The 18,438-nt window shown below is 45.1% G+C and overlaps 1 protein-coding gene across 5 annotated transcripts; it reads left to right on the plus strand.

The window, feature by feature from the left end:
• The first annotated feature begins 1,985 nt into the window (after window positions 1-1,985).
• On the plus strand, window positions 1,986-14,835 carry LOC130379538 (MICAL-like protein 2). 5 transcript variants are annotated; one of them, XM_056586446.1, is made up of 17 exons: window positions 1,986-2,452; window positions 4,028-4,076; window positions 4,390-4,531; window positions 4,671-4,858; window positions 5,112-5,248; window positions 5,445-6,599; window positions 7,176-7,396; window positions 7,886-7,955; window positions 8,833-8,918; window positions 9,029-9,093; window positions 9,321-9,444; window positions 9,557-9,659; window positions 9,950-10,023; window positions 10,253-10,367; window positions 11,935-11,981; window positions 13,069-13,155; window positions 13,500-14,835. In XM_056586446.1, exons 1-16 carry the CDS (start codon window positions 2,310-2,312, stop codon window positions 13,146-13,148), a joined length of 2,799 nt encoding a protein of 932 aa, XP_056442421.1. In that variant the 5' UTR covers window positions 1,986-2,309; the 3' UTR covers window positions 13,149-13,155; window positions 13,500-14,835. The 5 variants fall into 5 exon arrangements, with proteins under 5 accessions (XP_056442421.1, XP_056442420.1, XP_056442425.1 ...); XM_056586445.1 differs by having other exon boundaries at window positions 13,069-14,835; XM_056586450.1 differs by having other exon boundaries at window positions 9,324-9,444; window positions 13,069-14,835.
• The last annotated feature ends 3,603 nt before the right edge of the window (window positions 14,836-18,438 follow it).

Genomic DNA, 18,438 nt, shown 5'->3' on the forward strand with positions numbered 1-18,438 from the left:
TCTCATATTTCTTACCTCAACAATTCATATAAACTGCATGCAGATTTCCTCAATATAGATGATATGTATTGAAATGTATAACTTTCTTCTAAGTAATTCACAGGTCAGGCTTGGAACAACGACAACATCCAACCAATATTCGAGAAACTACAATAACTACATCAATGACCAAGTTCCTAAAACCATGGATGAATTGATAGAGTAGCTCTATCAGGTTTGGGTTTTCTGGTAATGCATATCAGTCAAGGGAAGTCGTAAGGTTTTAACACGAGTGCTATAGCAAAGAAGCACACAAGTCAGTTCATCTCCAAGGAGATTGGTTTTTAGATGGGAAGGGATCTATCTGATTACAGATTCATATACTACAGGAAACTCATTCCACCTTTGAGGTACCACCCCTGACAATAGTCTTGAGGTGACAAACTTCACTGGATCAAATTGTCATACCAGAAAGAAGACTCAATGTAGAAAGGAAAAAACTGACAATAATAACTAAATTGAATATTTAAAAAATTACTTTATGTCTGCTTAACTCTTCTGCTTACCTGCCCTGCCCCCAGCAGTGGGGGGATGGCAGAGGGTTTGGTTCTGCATGATAACAATGATAAGCGAGGGTTTGGCTGAGCCTTGCAGTTACAAATTGTGTCTCAACTTGTTTAGTTGTGTTCTTCAAATGGTTTTCTAAACACGTGTATTTCACAATCGCCCTGGTCTTTGAAACTTTCCAAAGTGAAAGTAAAAAAATGTTGGACCTGGTTTCCCGAGAGGGCCGACCTGGAGCCAGAGCTTTGAGCCAGAGCTTTTCACACTACTGATAATCTGAGCTCACAGTGGACATGTTTTCATTGGCTTGGACCAAATGTTCACAGGCTAACTGTTTCCAGATGCAGGACTCAGGGGGACGTATGTATCATTTAACGACCGACTATGCTGGACGGCATAGAGGACAGCAGCAGGGTTCTGTCAGATGCATTCTGCCCTGCTGACTGGAGCATTTCCTGTCTGGATTTAGAAAGGATTAAGTGTGTGTGTGTATGAGAGAGAGAGAGAGAGAGAGAGAGAGAGAGAGAGAGAGAGAGAGAGAGAGAGAGAGAGAGAGAGAGAGAGAGAGAGAGAGAGAGAGAGAGAGAGAGAGAGAGAGAGAGAGAGAGAGAGAGAGAGAGAGAGAGAGAGAGAGAGAGAGAGAGAGAGAGAGAGAGAGAGAGAGAGAGAGAGAGAGAGAGAGAGAGAGAGAGAGAGAGAGAGGCGATTCTGTTGAAAAAGAGAGAGAGAGAGAGAGAGAGAGAGAGAGAGAGAGAGAGAGAGAGAGAGGGGGAAGAGATTCTGTTGAAAAAAAGCATTCCTCGGCCTAAAAATTAAACACAAACACATTGCTTAGAATGTTGTACGTTCATCTCAAGAATTAAGTAGTCAAGTCAGCACTTAAGTATCACAAGTTGTGCAAAGGCTTGCACAACACGATACATTTCAATTGAACTCCTAATGAGGCATTGTGATAGCAACTAGGCTTATGGACGTAGAATTGTTTCTATTTTTTATAAGCACTGCACTTGACATTTAGTGTTATGAATTAAAGGCCTTGAGTCCCTACATATATGGTAAGAGCCATATTTGGGTCGTTAGCTCCAGGCATATGGAATCATCCCTCAATTCTCTTGACAGGACAGAGCAGGTTATGCTGGCTACCTTTGGGACCACAGCCACACCTTAACGTGATCCAGTTTCCCTTAACACACCGCTACACGCCCCCTCTCTCTCTCTCTCTCTCTCTCTCTCTCTCTCTCTCTCTCTCTCTCTCTCTCTCTCTCTCTCTCTCTCTCTCTCTCTCTCTCTCTCTCTCTCTCTCTCTCTCTCTATCAAACAAACAAACAAACAAACACAAAAAACATTTGCGTTCAGGTTCTGTAAAAAAATTCTCGCACACAAAGACAGACAGACACACACACGCACGCACGCACGCACGCACGCACGCACACACGCACACACACACACACACACACACACACACACAAACAAAGAAGACTACAGATAAATAAATTACAAGTGAAGAGTCAACAAAATCCACATGGAATTGTATCGGTACTTCCCGAACTCCTCCCATATGCTAAGACGTCATCGCGAACCTTTTCAGGTGACGTCCCCATGTTCATTTGTCACACCAATCTTTCTGGTTTCCGGACGCAGTTGACTTATCGGGGACGCCGGGAACCGTTTCAGTTCTGCCGCGGGAACCTCCTTCATACTGTCCATGGTGAGGGCATGGCTACATGGTTCCCACTGAGCTCACACGAGTATAGTTTTAGTTCGGGATGTCGGCTGTTAAAGGTCTCCAGCAGTGGTGCAAGAACCAATGTAACGGATACCGGGATGTGTCCATCACTAACATGACCACGTCGTTCAGGGACGGACTGGCGTTCTGCGCCATGATACACAAACACAGACCAGATCTCATGTGAGTACCAAGCGAGGACCCGTCGATTCAAACTTTTCAAAGTCCTCAACCGAGTAATCCCCCACTGTTTTGTTCCTTCACTTTCCCACAAAACGGCGTTGATGTAAACGTCATAGCCAATACTTATGTTCGTTTAAATCTATGATGTACATATTGTATATATCTAACTGGTTTGTATGGCCTCACTTGGGCCATCGCCAGGGTTTCTTTTATTTATTTGATTTATTTAACTACCACTGCTACTAAAAACTATTGTTTTTGACAGTCTAAAACATGCAAAGTGTAGTGTCATTGTGACAGAAAGTTGCTTCGAAGTTCGTGTTGTAGGTTGGTTTAAAAGTAAAAGCGACATATCTATTAGGAAATAACGACCTACGTAAGCATTACTCGAGCTTGGTGTTAAGGAAGACAATATTACATTCTTCACTTTTAGCTAGCTTTTTTTGTATCCTGGGCAGTTGTTCCTTTTCCTTATCTTTGCAATCGGGATGCTCCCATCGTTATTCCATCCAGGCGATCCTCCTCCACTTTTTATCAATGTCCTGTTGGTTTCAGATTCGGTTTCCCGAGTTTCAAAATGACTCCGGTTTCTCTGGTACTTTTAAGGGGTTTCTTTATTTATTTTTATTTTCTACAGTCATGTATATGGTCTGGTGGATGTTTACTGTTGAGTGCACTTCCAAAGGTCAACAGTGTTGTGACTCACCAAGAGAATAACTAACCCTGACAGGTGAGTTTCTCATTTACTTTTGACAGTTTTGGCATACATTTGTTATCAAATGGATTCGTTTATTGAACATTCATTACTTTTTTCTTTTTTTTATATAATGAAGTCAGTCGTCTTCATATCTAGCCAGCTTACAATATTTTGCTAGCTAACAGAACTGTAGGTGTTGTGTATCTCTCTCAATTGATTAATGGCATATAGTACACACACAATTAATAACTATATATTACATATATAACTATATAATAACTATCTGCCAATTTAAGCTACCATTAACATTTTTCTTTCTTTTGTGTCTCTCCATCTAGTGTTGACATAGAAGAAAACATCAACAGAAATGAGAAGACAGATATTAGTTGAGGAGTCAATGTTTTCAAGACTTCATCCAGCTTTGCTCTTACTCATCAGGATGAGACGGACACGGATGCATCATGTTTATATCATATTGTTGGAGCTTATTTCATGTTTTATATTGCCATGCTTTTTTTATCATAATGGTGATTTGCAATTAATACCTTTTCCTGAAATGGTAACATTTATGTTGTAGGCTGCTTCTGTCCTTAGTGATAAACCTAAGGACACATTTCATGTTTGCTGTTGCCATTCTTTTGTTTTATCGTATTGATTAACTGAAATGTGTTAAACCTGGAAAAATAAACATATTGCAAAGATTAATTTTTTTTGTCTCAACTAAATATGATTGAATTCACTACTGTTTGGCAAAAATATGAAGATTACAGTGAGAAATTAGCAATCATTGAAGTGAAAACAGCTCAGGGAACTGTATGGACCAATCACTTATGCATATCAGTGTTTTTATATTCCTATTTTCTGTGTTTATCTTGCAGAGATTTTGATTCCCTGAAGAAGAATGATGTCTTTGAAAACAATCAACTGGTAAGGTCTAATTAGTAATATCAATACTAATACATTTCTCAGGCAAATAGTACCATTTCTAGGTTACTACTATATTCTAAGAAATGTTTTTTTTTCATAATATGAAATTAATATGAATAGAAACCATTACCTATCATTGGTTCAATGTGAACCAAGGTCACATGAAACCAAAATAACGATGGGTTTACCATTAATCCTTTAGCCCACTGCCTGATGGACCAGTAGAGCAGGGGGAGTGGTTGTAAACACTCCCAATAGAGCCACGTTGTGGTCCATAATTACTGTCATTTAACACCATTCACTTCCCCTCCAGGCGTTCAGAGTTGCAGAGGAGGAGTTGGGTATCCCAGCCTTGCTGGACGCAGAAGACATGGTGGCCCTCAAGGTTCCCGACCGCCTCAGTATTCTCACCTACGTCTCCCAGTACTACAACTACTTTCACGGACGATCCCCGAGTGAGTCTCCCTCTCTCTTGACCCCATTCTCTTTCTATACTGTATGTGTCTATGGGTTCAAATGCATTGTACACATATTGACATATTGAGGGTCTCTGAGTAGAAACCAATGCCTGCATTCACGTGTGTGTGCATGCAGTTGGTGGTTTGGCTGGTATCAAGCGACCAGCGGAGATCTCGGAGAACGAACCCTCTGGGAAGAAGAACCTGCCTGTGGTTGCTAGGTCGTTCCCCGCTTCCAAACCTGAGGTGAAGAACGGTCCGCCGGCCTCCTCCTCCGTCACCATCCGGGGCTCCTCGCCGGCGAGGCCGTCCCCAGCAGCCCAGGTAAGTCCCTCAAATGTCAAAGACTATACACCTCCAATTTAAAGGACCTTCAATGGATCGAAAAGGGTTTGTCAATAGATTCTCCAAACCCCTCGATTCAGCCTAGCAATAACGTCTAGCGATTACAACAATCGGGTCTAGCAATACAAACGTTTGAATAGTATTCAAACGTCAATTTGAGTCATGTTCATAAGCGCCTCTGTTTGATGACTGGATCCGTCTTCTCTCTGTGTCTCTTTTCTGCCTGGGTCAGAAGGAGGCGGCACATGAGAACCCATCGCTCCGTCAAACAGGGACCCAGAGTAATAAGTGTGTGTCCTGCAACAAGCTCGTTCACCTGGTACAGCGTCATATGGTGGATGGGAAGCTCTATCATAGGAGCTGTGCAAAGTAAGGACCCTTCCCTACGATTCAGTCGTTTGAACAAAAAAAGATATTGTCGTGTTTATCACCGAGCACAGGGAACTGCTATTCCTTGCAATTCCCTTTGCTTGGTGAAGAACGCAACAACTCATTTTGTGTGTTTCCCTGTTCTTTGTTGCATCTAACCATGTTTGGTTCAACTAAGAGTTCCATCTTCTCACAGGTCTACTTTAAAAGCAAACGCCCCACTCCGGGACTTGCTACAACAAGGCTCTTCATCCAATCATAAATCTCGTTCTGAGACCCCTGAACCCAGTGAATCCACGTCAGCTCCCTTCAGCTCTGATTCCTCCTGGCTAACTACAAAGAAACCACCTTCAAGCTCTCCAGGTCTGGTCTCCTCCCAGTTAAACAATAAGACGCAACCATCCAGCTTTCCAAGTCCATCCCCCTTCAAGAGCCCCAGTAAGGTGCAACCATCCAGCTCTCCAAGTCCATCCCCCTCTGCGCTAGCCAATAAGACACAACGGTCTAGCTCTCCAAGTCCATCCCCCTCTGCGTTAGCCAATAAGGCACAACGGTCCAGCTCTCCAAGTCCATCCCCCTCTGCGTTAGCCAATAAGACACAACGGTCCAGCTCTCCAAGTCCATCCCCCTCTGCTTTAACCAATAAGACACAACGGTCCAGCTCTCCAAGTCCATCCCCCTCTGCGTTAGCCAATAAGACACAACGGCCCAGCTCTCCAAGTCCCGCCCCCTCCTGGATAACAAAAAAGCCAGTCAATACAGCCCCACCGTCTACCTCTGCACTTATCACCAAATCCACTACTGGAGCCAACAAGCCCGGTGTTCAAAAACTTGGCAACACCACCACCTATAACACTTCTATCAGTAAAACGATCAGCCCCACCCCAACCATTAGCACCACCCCCCTCAAGAGCAACATCAGTACCACCCCCACCCTGACCACCAACACTTCCATCGACTCCACCCCTGTCAGGATCACCATCAACCATCTCCCCATGGAGACGACCCCCAACCCCAGCAGGCCTACTGCAGCTCCCCGGTCCTCCCTGTCGGCACAGAGAACCCAGCAGGCCAAGGACAGGTTCTTGCAGAAGGAACCTGAAGGGGCGATGACGGCAGGCAGTGACATTAAGGCAGCCACCAAGGAGTCCCCTGGGAACAAATGGTTGGCGGTCACCAATCAGGGAAGTGATGTGCGGGCAGACCCAGGCCTGGGCAGAGCCGCTAAGGGTTGGGGTGTCAGTGGGGGGAACCCTGACGGCAACAAGAACCAAGCAGCAGCTCTTATCTCCAGGAAGCTGGTAAAGGAAAGCAACAATAAGGACACCAAGCCAACCCTGAACACAGAACGGTGAGTGATGGACACGCATGCACATGCACACTCGAGACGGCTAGATTTCACACCAGCATATATCTTATATATTTATGGAGTTTTGAATTACGTTAAAATAGATGATAAACAATTTCATCCTTTTAAGATATTGACTTCTAAAGCGTGTGTGTGCGTGTGTTTGTGTGCATACATGCAGGTACACACTGGTACAGGTAAAATTTTGTCTAGATCTAGTCTAATATGAAACCTTAACATCTCCATATTATCCTAACTAGAACTCCCCTTTTCACAGAGGCATCGTTGTAGGACAGACACAGGTGTCTATCATCAGACTAATTATGGGTCTGTTACTTGTATGTAACAGGGCACTGCTAGTAAACTAAACCAAATAAGGGTATTTACATTGACAATTGCTGTTGCTTTGACACAAATCGATGAAACCACTGGCTACCTACCACATGTTTTGTGGCTACACCTATGTTGATCGTCCCTAGTTTAGTCCTCTACCTAGCATATTAAAGTGGCCGACCCGTCATTTGTGTTTGAGCTGCCCTCTTCTGGTGATGGAAGGTAATGCGCCACATCTCCACTCAGGGTCTCTGAGGTGGAGACACCCAAAAAGGATCCGGTGCCCAGCAGAGGGAGAGTCAAGCTGAAGGTGAGCAGCTCCATCCTGGCTGACCTGCAGACTCCAATCGTGGACCGCTCACCGGACAGAAGCAGCTCTGCCAGCAGCAGGCCATGGCAGGCCGACCCCTCCCCACAGAGGGCCCCCGTGGGGCCCGCGACCGCCACCTCCTCCCCGGGCAATCAAGGTAGCGCCTGACGACAACAGGCACTCTGACATCGTTCTGTCGTTGGAGAGTGGTGCGTCCTCTTTGGTGCTCGGTGCTTCAGTATTCTCTGGCACCAAAAGACAAAGTGGCAGATTATCTGACACTGAACCATGTTGCATCCTGTCCTCTTTTACTGTTGTAAACCACAATCAGACATCCTGTGTTAAAGGGACTATGAATACACTTCACTTTATTTTACTAATCTTTGACTTCTTATTACTCCTATCTCCGAACCCAAGCAGCTGGTTGCTATCAAAGTGACATTCTGTCATTTGGTTTATGTGCATGATTTGCCAATATGCATAACGATTCTACATAATTATTACATCTTTATTATTATTATTATTATACAACTAACTATACAATATACAATAACTACAATGTCCAGAGACTCTATTCAGAGGATGTGTGACCATAATGCTGTCAACCCCCCCCCCCCCCCCCCCCCCCCCACTGTCCCTCCCCCAGCAGGACCAGAGAGCAGCGAAGGCCCCGCCCAGTGGAGGTCTAAACTCAAACAAGTCGCCAAGGATACCAAGTAAGACAGCCCGGCCTCATTTGTCTCTCTAGCAGGGTAGGGGAGGAAGGGGGGGGGGGGGCTGCTCAACAGTGTGAGCTGACAGCCTAATCATCCATCACGTGGACGTGTCTGTGTCGCCTTCCTTTTCTTTTTTTTGTTGAGATTATTTTCCGCGGGCCCCGCCCCCGCCCCCCCCCCCTTCGCCAGACATGAGCCCGCCCAGCAGGGCCGCGGCCCGCTGATCCTCCACATGTCCCCGCCACGATCTGTCGTCCGAGTTCGAGCCCTCCCCTACGGCCGCCTTGTCAACCCCTCGGCCGCGGTGCACCGTGGGTAAAGCGCTCCGCGGCGCGGCATATGGCCGCTGCTCGCCCCTCCACCGACGTGACCCCCTTCTCTCTGGCTTTTTTTTTCTTTTCTGCATGGAAAAAAAAAAAGTGTCATGGAGATACGATGAGGAGGAGGAAGTGGGGGGAGGAGGAGCCGGAGCCGTCGAGGCTGAGTTCATGAGGACATTGTGATTCATACGCAAGATTTGTTTCTGGGTTGTTGTCGGGAGGATTTTATTTTGAGTCTAAATCCAGCAGCAGCGTGAACTGTTCACTCTCCTGAAGTGTCCAAAAAGAACAATGAGGGTGTTGTGTCCCTCGATGAGCCTGGGATGTTCTTAGTTATTGTATCCTACTGGTTAGACCGGGAAAATACACAGCAGCTGGTTTGCATCAAAACATTTCTTTGACGGGTGAAGGAGAGTGTGCAGCAGATTAAATTCCTCAAACGAAGTGCAATCTTTAGTTCACAATTCCATATGTGTTACTATTTCCTTTTCTATTTATAATCGTTCCCTACTGCATTTTTGTCTCACCCCCCATTTCTCTCTGCATCTTCCACCAAGAATCTCGGATCCTAACAAGCCCTCCACTGAAGGAACGTCTCCTGCTTCAGTGTCCTCCAAGACCGGTCCTAATCCAGCCACTAGCGGTGAGCCCCGAGTCCTGCCAGTCTCTGTTCCCCAGGCACATCACCAACGCCTCCCACAACCCACTTCCTTTGCCTCTTCTCACTCGTGTTTCGGTCTGACCTTCTCCCAGGGTTTAAGAATGGAAGCAGAGCTCCGAATGACAACGGTACCAAGCCAGAACCATTGCCCACAAAGGTGAGATAAGTCTTCACATTCGTGTAGAAGCAGGCTAGGACTCAATAAACTATTGTTTAAAAAAGGACGGGAAATCAATGCATGAAAAATGAATATGCGTGTGTTTGCTCAAGGCCGAGGGGTCTCCTGCGATTTGTCAGCGACGTCATGTTTGCACTGGATCTTCATGAAACGTGCAAAAAATAAACATCAATGACTAAATTTGCTGTGACTGTCTGTGTGATCAGAAGAAGCCCGACTACATCCCCAAGGAGAAGATCATGGAGGAGCTGCAGGAGATCGAAGACGGCCTCAATGCGCTGGAGAAACGAGGAGTGGAGCTGGAGAAGAAACTGCGCCGCAGTGAGGAGGGTAAGGTCAACTTCACACGCACGCACGCACGCACGCACACTCGCACTTCTGTGGTCCCCATAAAGACGGGCAGGCCAGGGGTGAGAGTAACCGGGTTGTGGTTCCGTTTCAGAGGGAGTAGAGGACGCTGCCATGGATGAAGTGATGGTTGACTGGTTCAGCCTCATCAGGGAGAAGCAGGTGGCCATGCGCCGAGAGTCAGAGCTGGTCTACATGTGAGTCCTGAAAATAATAAAATAAATCATGCACACACTAGCGCTCAACCAGTGCTGGCGCGCCACATACTCAGGTTCTCAGACGAGGCAACAAGACGTGTTGGTGGAGACTGTGGTTGCACTGGACCTGAGCTCCACAAGTCACATAATAGGTTTAAGACTGAAGATCTATTGCCCAGTATTCTGTGGGAGAAGGAAGTGAATTTTCCTATTTCCCAAACTTGCATTTCCCCAAAATAATGTAATTTTTTTTGTGTGTGTGTCTATTTTTGTGCGTGTGTTTTGTGTAGAGCAAAAACACAGGACCTGGAAGAACAGCAGCCTAGTGTCGAACAGGAGCTCAGAAGTCTTATGGCTAAACCAGGTCAAGATGTCTGTCTGTCTGTCTGTCTGTCTGTCTGTCTGTGTGTGTGTGTGTGTGTGTCTGTGTCTGTGTGTGTGTGTGTGTGTGTGTGTGTGTGTGTGTGTGTGTGTGTGTGTGTGTGTGTGTGTGTGTGTGTGTGTGTGTGTGTGGTCAAACAATACAACAACTTGCGCATAGATGGCACTGAGAGATTAAGCTAACACATGCTCGGGTGTTTGTCCATGTGCAGAGAATGCAAAGACGTCGAGGGAGCGGCAGAGAGAGCAGGAGCTCATGGTTAAACTGGTGGAGATAGTCAACGACAGGAGCGCCATCGTGGACAGCCTGGATGAGGACCGACTCAGGTGGGTGCACAGATAGACCGGTCTCTTATTCAGTCATCTAGCAGAGGCCTTTAATCCAAAGCGACTCAAGGCTCAGTTATGGTTCCACGTCAACGCAACTCAATGTCGGGTTTTAGTTAAAGGACCAATCACAGCCCTTGCTGCTGCGTCGCCTTGACCGTAGGTCACAATTTTTGGGAGGCCCTTGCCGTGGACACAAGGACATAATGGCTCCGTAAACCCCCTTGCGTTGCGTCGTCGTGGAAGCAGAACTAAGTCTTTACAGTGATCCAGATTCATGTTGCTAAAAGCCCTTACCCCCTAGGCAACAAACCTACCGATAAAGAGTCCCAATCGGGGCTGGAGTCGGCTCTGATTTTCACGGGCTCAAGACACGCGGTTTTGCCAGGAATCTGGGAATCTGCAGCCTATGTTACATCGAGTTCCGCTTGTTTACTGTTTCCTTAAGGCGATATTCTATCAACTTTATCGCGTGTGTGTGAATGAGGTTCATAGAAGGGCATTTGAATAAGCATTTTTACAGTGGCCAGTATACTGTACATGGTGTTGATTTGAAACATATATTTTTACAGTTGACTAATGCTGGCAGAGTCTGTGTTCGCCAATGATGCGATTAAAGATCCCTATCCTCAGCCATATACAGGAATATGGGAATGCCCCGTTTGATATATATTTGAGAAAAGACTGAAGATTATAATACAATATCAGAATAATCAATGTTGAGTGTCGCGTAAGAATGAATGAAAAGTGTGCCATGGGGATGTTATACCAAACAAGTCCTGAAGGAACGAACCATAAGAGATCAGGGGGATGTTGTACACCTTGGGTAGCCCGCAGGCCACACCTGTGCAGGTGCACTGCATCAGCTGACGACCCTCTCAGCCCCGCCTACTGGCTCCCTGCACCTGAAAGGCAGATACATTCTCCAATGGCTTGACAGGCCACATATTTATCAAACTCCCTCACCCCTGCCCAGCAAAGGGCAAGATACATCTCCCTTAATTAATCAGTAAGAAATCTTGGCAAGGATGCAGAAGGGGGGGATCCCTCCTTTAAGGGATGGTTAGAAGAAAAATGAAAAAGTATGGCCTATGGTGATTGGGTGCTGCTGACCAACAGGCTGATAGCCTTCAGGGGTGTCCAGGCGTCCAGAAACAATCACAGCAACACACCAAACCAGCGACAGAATCGGGGTTAGATGGGGCAGGGTGGACGAGAAACATGTAAGACGCGTAAGCCTCTAATCTAGAACCTATATGCAGCAGGGGTAGGCCTGTGCCGGCTCACAGGTTGATTCAGCCCTAACTAGAATTTCTCTGCGGAGACATGCTTCGATAACAGAACCCTCAGTTAGCCATCCTGAGAACCGGGCCACTCCACAGCACTACATTAGGCGCGGGCGGGGATTTGCTTTTTACCAAGGCTCCATGGGCCCAAACTGTCCGGCAGGCAGTGTCTGATTGTACTGAAAGGCTCCCTTGTGCTTCCATCCGTCGAGTCCCTGCTGCTTGTGTCCCCAGCCAGCATGTTGGAGGTGTCACCTTGTCGTCTTCTTTGTACCCCTCAGGGAGGAAGACGAGGACGTGCAGCTGGAGCAGATGATGATGAACTTGGGTGAGTCTCTTCAGTTCCCCCACCAGGGTTTCCCCAACAGCAGGGTCCGGACGACCCACCCGCCTGATAATGCATGTGGTGTCATGGGCGATGGTCGAGTTTATAAGCTAACAGTCCTTTTAATGACATATTTTGTCATTTACAAACATATTTGAAATGGTTTTGAAGGCCTCGTAACGGTCCGCTATATACAAACTCACTGCCTTATGATTCACAGCCATGAGCAAACGACAACTGATCAGAGTGTGGGGATGTGCATTCGTTCACCGGGGCCCTGCTATTGGTTCGGTAAAATCTAGCTGACGTGTGTGGAAGCAGATGTACAGCAAATTTCAGAATATTCCGACATTGTCTGACCTAAAAGGGAGGCTCTCTAATTGAAAGGAGATGGAATTCTGTGGCCGTCTGTGTGTGTGCGTGTGTGTGTGTGTGTGTGTGTATGTGTGTGGTGCGCGTGTGCGTGCTTGGTCGGTGGGCGCCACGGCGTTTCCATCTCATTTTAATATAGCGGCTACTAATGGGAAAAGCATCAAACAAAAAAACGTCCCTGCACCTCACTCCCTCCCTGTGTGTGTGTGTGTGTGTGTGTGTGTGTGTGTGTGTGTGTGTGTGTGTGTGTGTGTGTGTGTGTGTGTGTGTGTGTGTGTGTGTGTGTGTGTGTGTGTGTGTGTGTGTGTGTGTGTGTGTGTGTGTGTGTTAGTGGCATTCCTATTAGCCGGATGGGATAATGTGTCTGGCTAATTTGACCTCTCTGATAGAACAGAGCCAGAGTCGCCTTCATTTGCAATTCATGACTCGCAATGCAGAGCTGAAATTGAGGTGATTTATTGAACTTCAGCAAAAGGGTTGTTAATGTTGCGCCGCGTGAACTGTGTCAACAGGCTAAAAGACTAAAGCCGTTGTGGTTTTTAATGTATTCATGAAGTTTAAACAAAGTTTCCCCGTGTCGTTGCCCCACTTGGAATACGTATCATCGTAAAATACGTCTTCTCTCACCACACTCGGTTCAATGGGGTTTTTATTCTCCTTGGTGGTAACTTTGTCCCTTCTCCCCCCCACCCCCCCCCCCCCCGCCCCCCTCTCTTAGACATTAAGAAAGACAAGACCAAGAAGAAGTCCCCCATTGCCAAGATGTTCCTCTGGCGAAGCAACAGCACCAAGAAGTGAAGCTGGGGTGAGCTCCATGTTCGGACACACAGCCCACCCCCATGTGGCCGTCTTTTTTTGCTAGTGTTTTATATTTGTATTATTGTCCCCGGCTCTGCTCGGTTGGCTGTCGGTAACGTGTTGGTGGGTGATTGAGTGAGTGCGTGTGCGTAATGCGTGCGTGCGTGCATTTGCGCGCGTGTCTGTGTGTACGCTCACTGCTGAGGGCTTCCTGGCTCAGTGACTGCCGCGTGCTTGGGTTCCACTGCCCGGGATATTAGCCGAGTTCCCTGCCAATCTATTTAACACGACACACGCCTACCCATCCGGTGTCCATTGCTTGTTACAACGTCTGTATTCCCAACGGTATAGAAAACGCCACATCACGCCAAGTGGGCGAAAGAGGTTTTGACTCGACGTCGACCCTGGGCCAACTCTTCCCCTCTGCCCCAGCCCCGACCGGTATTCACTTTGGTCACACTTGGAGCGTTGAAAAACGTCTTGCTAAACAGCATTTTGTCGATCTCTCTTGATTAATTTGGGGAGCGCTTGATAATATAACAAGCCATAATTAGGGACATTATAGTAAGACCATTTTACACGTTGTCCACGTTAGATGTGTATGCGTTTTGGTTTTGTTAATATTGATAACAGGATTCAGCAACCAGTGGCTTTAAGGTCTTTGTTTCGAATGCAGTCCGTTTTTTTGTTAAAAAATAATAATAATCCGTTTTCTTGACTGAATATTCAGTTCCATGTTAGTGTTTTTAAGGTGACGTTTTGGAGTTTTCTTTTTCAAAGACTTGAGTACTAATGTTCAACATATTTTAGGAACAGAATTGAATATGAAATCGTGAATAGGTACAGTTTACACTAACTGCTTCATTGTGGGAGAACGTGATGATTATTGCTTGATTTGGTCCACATTGGACCGTGGAGGTGGAAACACGCGCTTACGGTACATTAAAAAAAAAAAAGGAAATATTTTTGGTAAAAGATCATTATTCCTTATTATTAATCATTGCACAGATAAGAATACCACATTCATGATCATGCCTTTACGTCTTCAGAAGTAAAGCCCATGGAACACACTTAGGAAACGTGTTTGTTTCTCTGTCTGTGATCAAAGTCGTACACTAAAGCTGGTTCGAAATGGGTTCTATTGCTTAACCATTAAAGTGATGTGATTCTATAATTGGTCTCTGCGTTTTTTTTTTTGCTGTGCTAGTATTGTCTTTATTGAATTTATTGAAAAATAAAAACATTTCTATAAATATGTTTTGATGTATTAATGAATGTATAATACAATTTCCACCGATAATCTTTATGACTTCCGTACAAATGTTGACTGTATTGTATGTAGGACTATAACTAAAGTCAAATGTAGTACATTCTTTCAATGAGTCAACATGATTTAATATACGTTTTCAAGAGTCTAAGTGAATATTTAAACTACGTTGGATGAATCACCAGTGCAATGAAACTAATGCATCTAGTGTTTACTCACATTGGAGTATTTAGTTTATGGCCTTGGATTCATAAGCGTTACAGTACGGAATAGGATGCAGTTCTATAGAGCAACCAACAGAGGGTAGCATATACCTTTCATCCCAGTTGAAAAGGTCTCAAGCTAGTGTAAAAAAACACATATATATTATATATCTATGTATGACATGTGTTTGTATATGTATATATAAATATGTGTAGGTGGGTGTATATATATACTATATATATATGTACTATATATATATAAATATAACATATATATAATACATTTGTTTATTTATATTTGTATCTATATATTATATAAATAAATATTGTGTATGTATGTAGGCCTATCTCTCACTCTAGCTCTCTCTCTGTATGTATGTATGCATGTGTCTGTGTAATACAAAAATGTATACATGCGTTTCTCTCTTAGTTTTATTTAATGTTATCAAAACCAAATAAGTCAACTGAGGGTAACATTGTGAACCAAAACGCCTGCAGTACATTTAGGAAGGAAAAGAGCAGCCTTGACTCAATTGAAAGCACACACAACGGCACATGAAGCGCAACAAGAATCTTGTACGCGTGTACTACGTACACATATTACTTTAATGACTCCCACTGCAATAGACGTTGGAAAGAGATAAATATAATACCGGGAAATTCGGGAATAGTGAGGAAGTATGCCTTCATTTCCTGCTTGTTTTTAATCTCCTGGTGTGAGAAGCCAATACTGCAATATTTCACTCAATAAAGGCGACACATGTTGCAGTCATACGTCAAGCAGTTTTTAAATATCTCCATTGTGGCGTGATATAACTGTTCCAACACCGTGTCCGTACCAGTTAAAATCAGTCGGGTCAACCTGAAACAACAAAAATACATGTATTCCTGTGGTACATGGTTCCTGAATGAGGACGGCCTACATTTAGGATGTTTGAAAAGTGCACATTCAGTTCGGTCCTAATTATACATCTGAGGTCTTTGCATAACAAAGTGAACATATTCAGGGGCTCCTGGCTTAAGGAGTTTTAGCGAGGCGAGCTTCTAAAGAGCATTTTGTGACTCTAGTAATGAGCTTGAAGCCCGGTTATTACATGGGGACTATTTCCAACCGCGTAAAACCGTGTGATCTCAATGTTACCATTCACACTGTTCCAGCTGTGGTCGGACATGTTTAAGAATCCTGTTCAATTCCCCTTTTAAAGAGCTGTGCTCAGAATAACCCACAGTACATCCTTCCTTTCTCCACTTTTCTATACCCTCGTTCATCCGATTCCGTCTTCTTCCCTAACTCATTCGTGCGCCTCCTCACTCACTCATTCATTGATCCAAATTTCATTGCCTCAATCGTTTTTCATACAATCAAACGTGTTCAATTCCTATTTCATACAAAGTATTCTATTGCTAGTTTTAGTTAATTGCATACATTCTTAACATGTCAGAAGCAGGAGCTTACATATCCCATGTGTCAAAATGATGAGGTTCTATAAATTACATATTAGACTCAAATGTATTGTAAATAACTTGAACGTTTAATGAAAACAGGACCTTCGCTACCTCTCAAAGACTGCGGGTGCTGTCAGAGGGTTTAAAACACTGTTGTGTGAATGTATGGACTGCGACTGTGGAAAAACAGCGGTGGGTGGCACCCAAGGGAAGACTGTGTGAATCCGACAGTGGTCGAGTTACCAGGGAAGTGAGTTGTCAACAATTTAATGTGTGAAGGATACTTACCACATAGGGTGGGTCATTTGAAGTGATTTTGTTGTTTTTGTGCGCAAGATATTCCCTTGGCATCCATATCCACATGTGTATGTTTTATTCACAACACAGGCTGTAATAAATAGTTAGAAATGCAGTTTTGCAGAGGGTTTTTTCGTAACGAGAGAATTTGTGACTCCCAACTTTGCCTCGCACTGTTCTCTAAGGTTTTATTTTCATCCGTCAAAGGATCCCTTTAAATCCCATGTCTGTAAATATGTGACTGGAAAAAAAAACAATACTGTTCTGGGACTCGCTCGAGCTGCCCCTCTACGTCGCCCATGGAAACCCCACGCATGTGGTCTCTTCTGGGCTGCACACACACACACACACACACACACACACACACACACACACACACACACACACACACACACACACACACACACACACACACACACACACACACACACACACACACACACACACACACCTTGGCAACAGGCAGGGTAAAAATAATGTTTCCCCAAAGACGAGAAGGACGTGGCTTTAGTCCCTCTCTTTGTGTTTCTCTAAGTGCCTGTGAAAGGCCAGGAGGTGAAAGGTAGGAGTCTGTAGGAGTGTGTATGTAGAGAGGGAGAGAAAAAACATACTTTCAAACAGACAGAGTTTCTCCACGGATAAATACACACAATGGTTTATTTTATTATTTTGTTCATTTCATGAATGGAGTGGCGTTGAAATTAGGGAGAATTTAGGTAAAGTATTGATTAAACATCTATACTCAACCCACACATACGAAGCAACACATGCATGTACAGTATGTGGCATCTCCATCAGTCTCGTCAGCATCCCTGACCCACACCCTTCATCCCAACATGCTCCTTAATGACGTCTCTCTGAAAGGGAAGTCTGGGCTGTTGGTGGATCAAAGCATCTCTTGAACCACTACATGTTATAAGTGTGTGTGTGTGTGTGTGTGTGTGTGTGTGTGTGTGTGTGTGTGTGTGTGTGTGTGTGTGTGTGTGTGTGTGTGTGTGTGTGTGTGTGTGTGTGTGTGTGTGTGTGTGTGTGTGTGTGTGTGTGCAGCTTCGAAACAGTTATGAAATTGAAACGGCGAGATCCATTCTCCTTGTCTTTGATATGATCTGTTCGATGATGGAGGGCCCTAGACACTGAACAAGTTGAGTGGTGTCTGTTCAGATGTGCTCGTAGCTGCGTTAGCTGCTAATTGCGCGGACGGGGGGGGGGGGCGGGGGGGGGATGGGAAGTAGCGGGGGGGGACGCTAAAGAGACGAGATGAGAGATGAGAGGAACCGTCAAGTGGCTATCGTAAACCAAAAGGAGGGACGGACAGGAAAGGAGGGACAGGGTGTGCAGAGGGGAAGAGAGACGGTTCCCAGCTTTAATCCAAATTGAATTACATTGATAACATCAGACTTTCTCTCTGAGTGTGTGTGTGTCAGAGTGTGTGTGGTGTGTGTTTACATATACACATTTTCCAAGGCTTTGTCTTGCCGAGAGTAACAAACAAAATGAGAGAATACTCTGGTGCTACGTCATCTGAACGGACCTGATCCCGAGCACTACGTTTGAAACGTAAGACTGGCGGCTCTGTGTCTTTGTGGCAGTTGGAAATATTAATAAACAGCAGCAACAGAATTCTCTTCTTTTATCCTTCTTTACTTCTATTTCACCTCTCTCTCTCTCTCTCTCTCTCTCTCTCTCTCTCTCTCTCTCTCTCTCTCTCTCTCTCTCTCTCTCTCTCTCTCTCTCTCTCTCTCGTGCGCGTAATAGCGTGCATTTGCATATAAATGAGAGATAGCATATGACAGAATCCACTCGGCTTCAATCTGTCCATAGGGACTTATGATTATCTCCATTTTCCTTAGATCTTATTCCTCCTTTCGTTATGTGCAGGCCCGTATCTCTCTTCTCCCTGTTCACAGCCAATTACCAGTCACTCTGTTCCCATTTGAGGACTCATTCCCTTCTATATTAACTGATAAATAAATGCCATTCACTCTCCTTTGGAGTGTGCGTCCTATTTGTTTATCTGTGTGTGTGTGTGTGTATGTGTGTGTGTGTGAGAGAGAGAGGGGGGACACAGAGGTGTGTG

This window comes from Gadus chalcogrammus, chromosome 3 (genome assembly GCF_026213295.1).
Source record: "Gadus chalcogrammus isolate NIFS_2021 chromosome 3, NIFS_Gcha_1.0, whole genome shotgun sequence".
Classification (NCBI taxonomy): Eukaryota; Metazoa; Chordata; class Actinopteri; order Gadiformes; family Gadidae; genus Gadus; species Gadus chalcogrammus.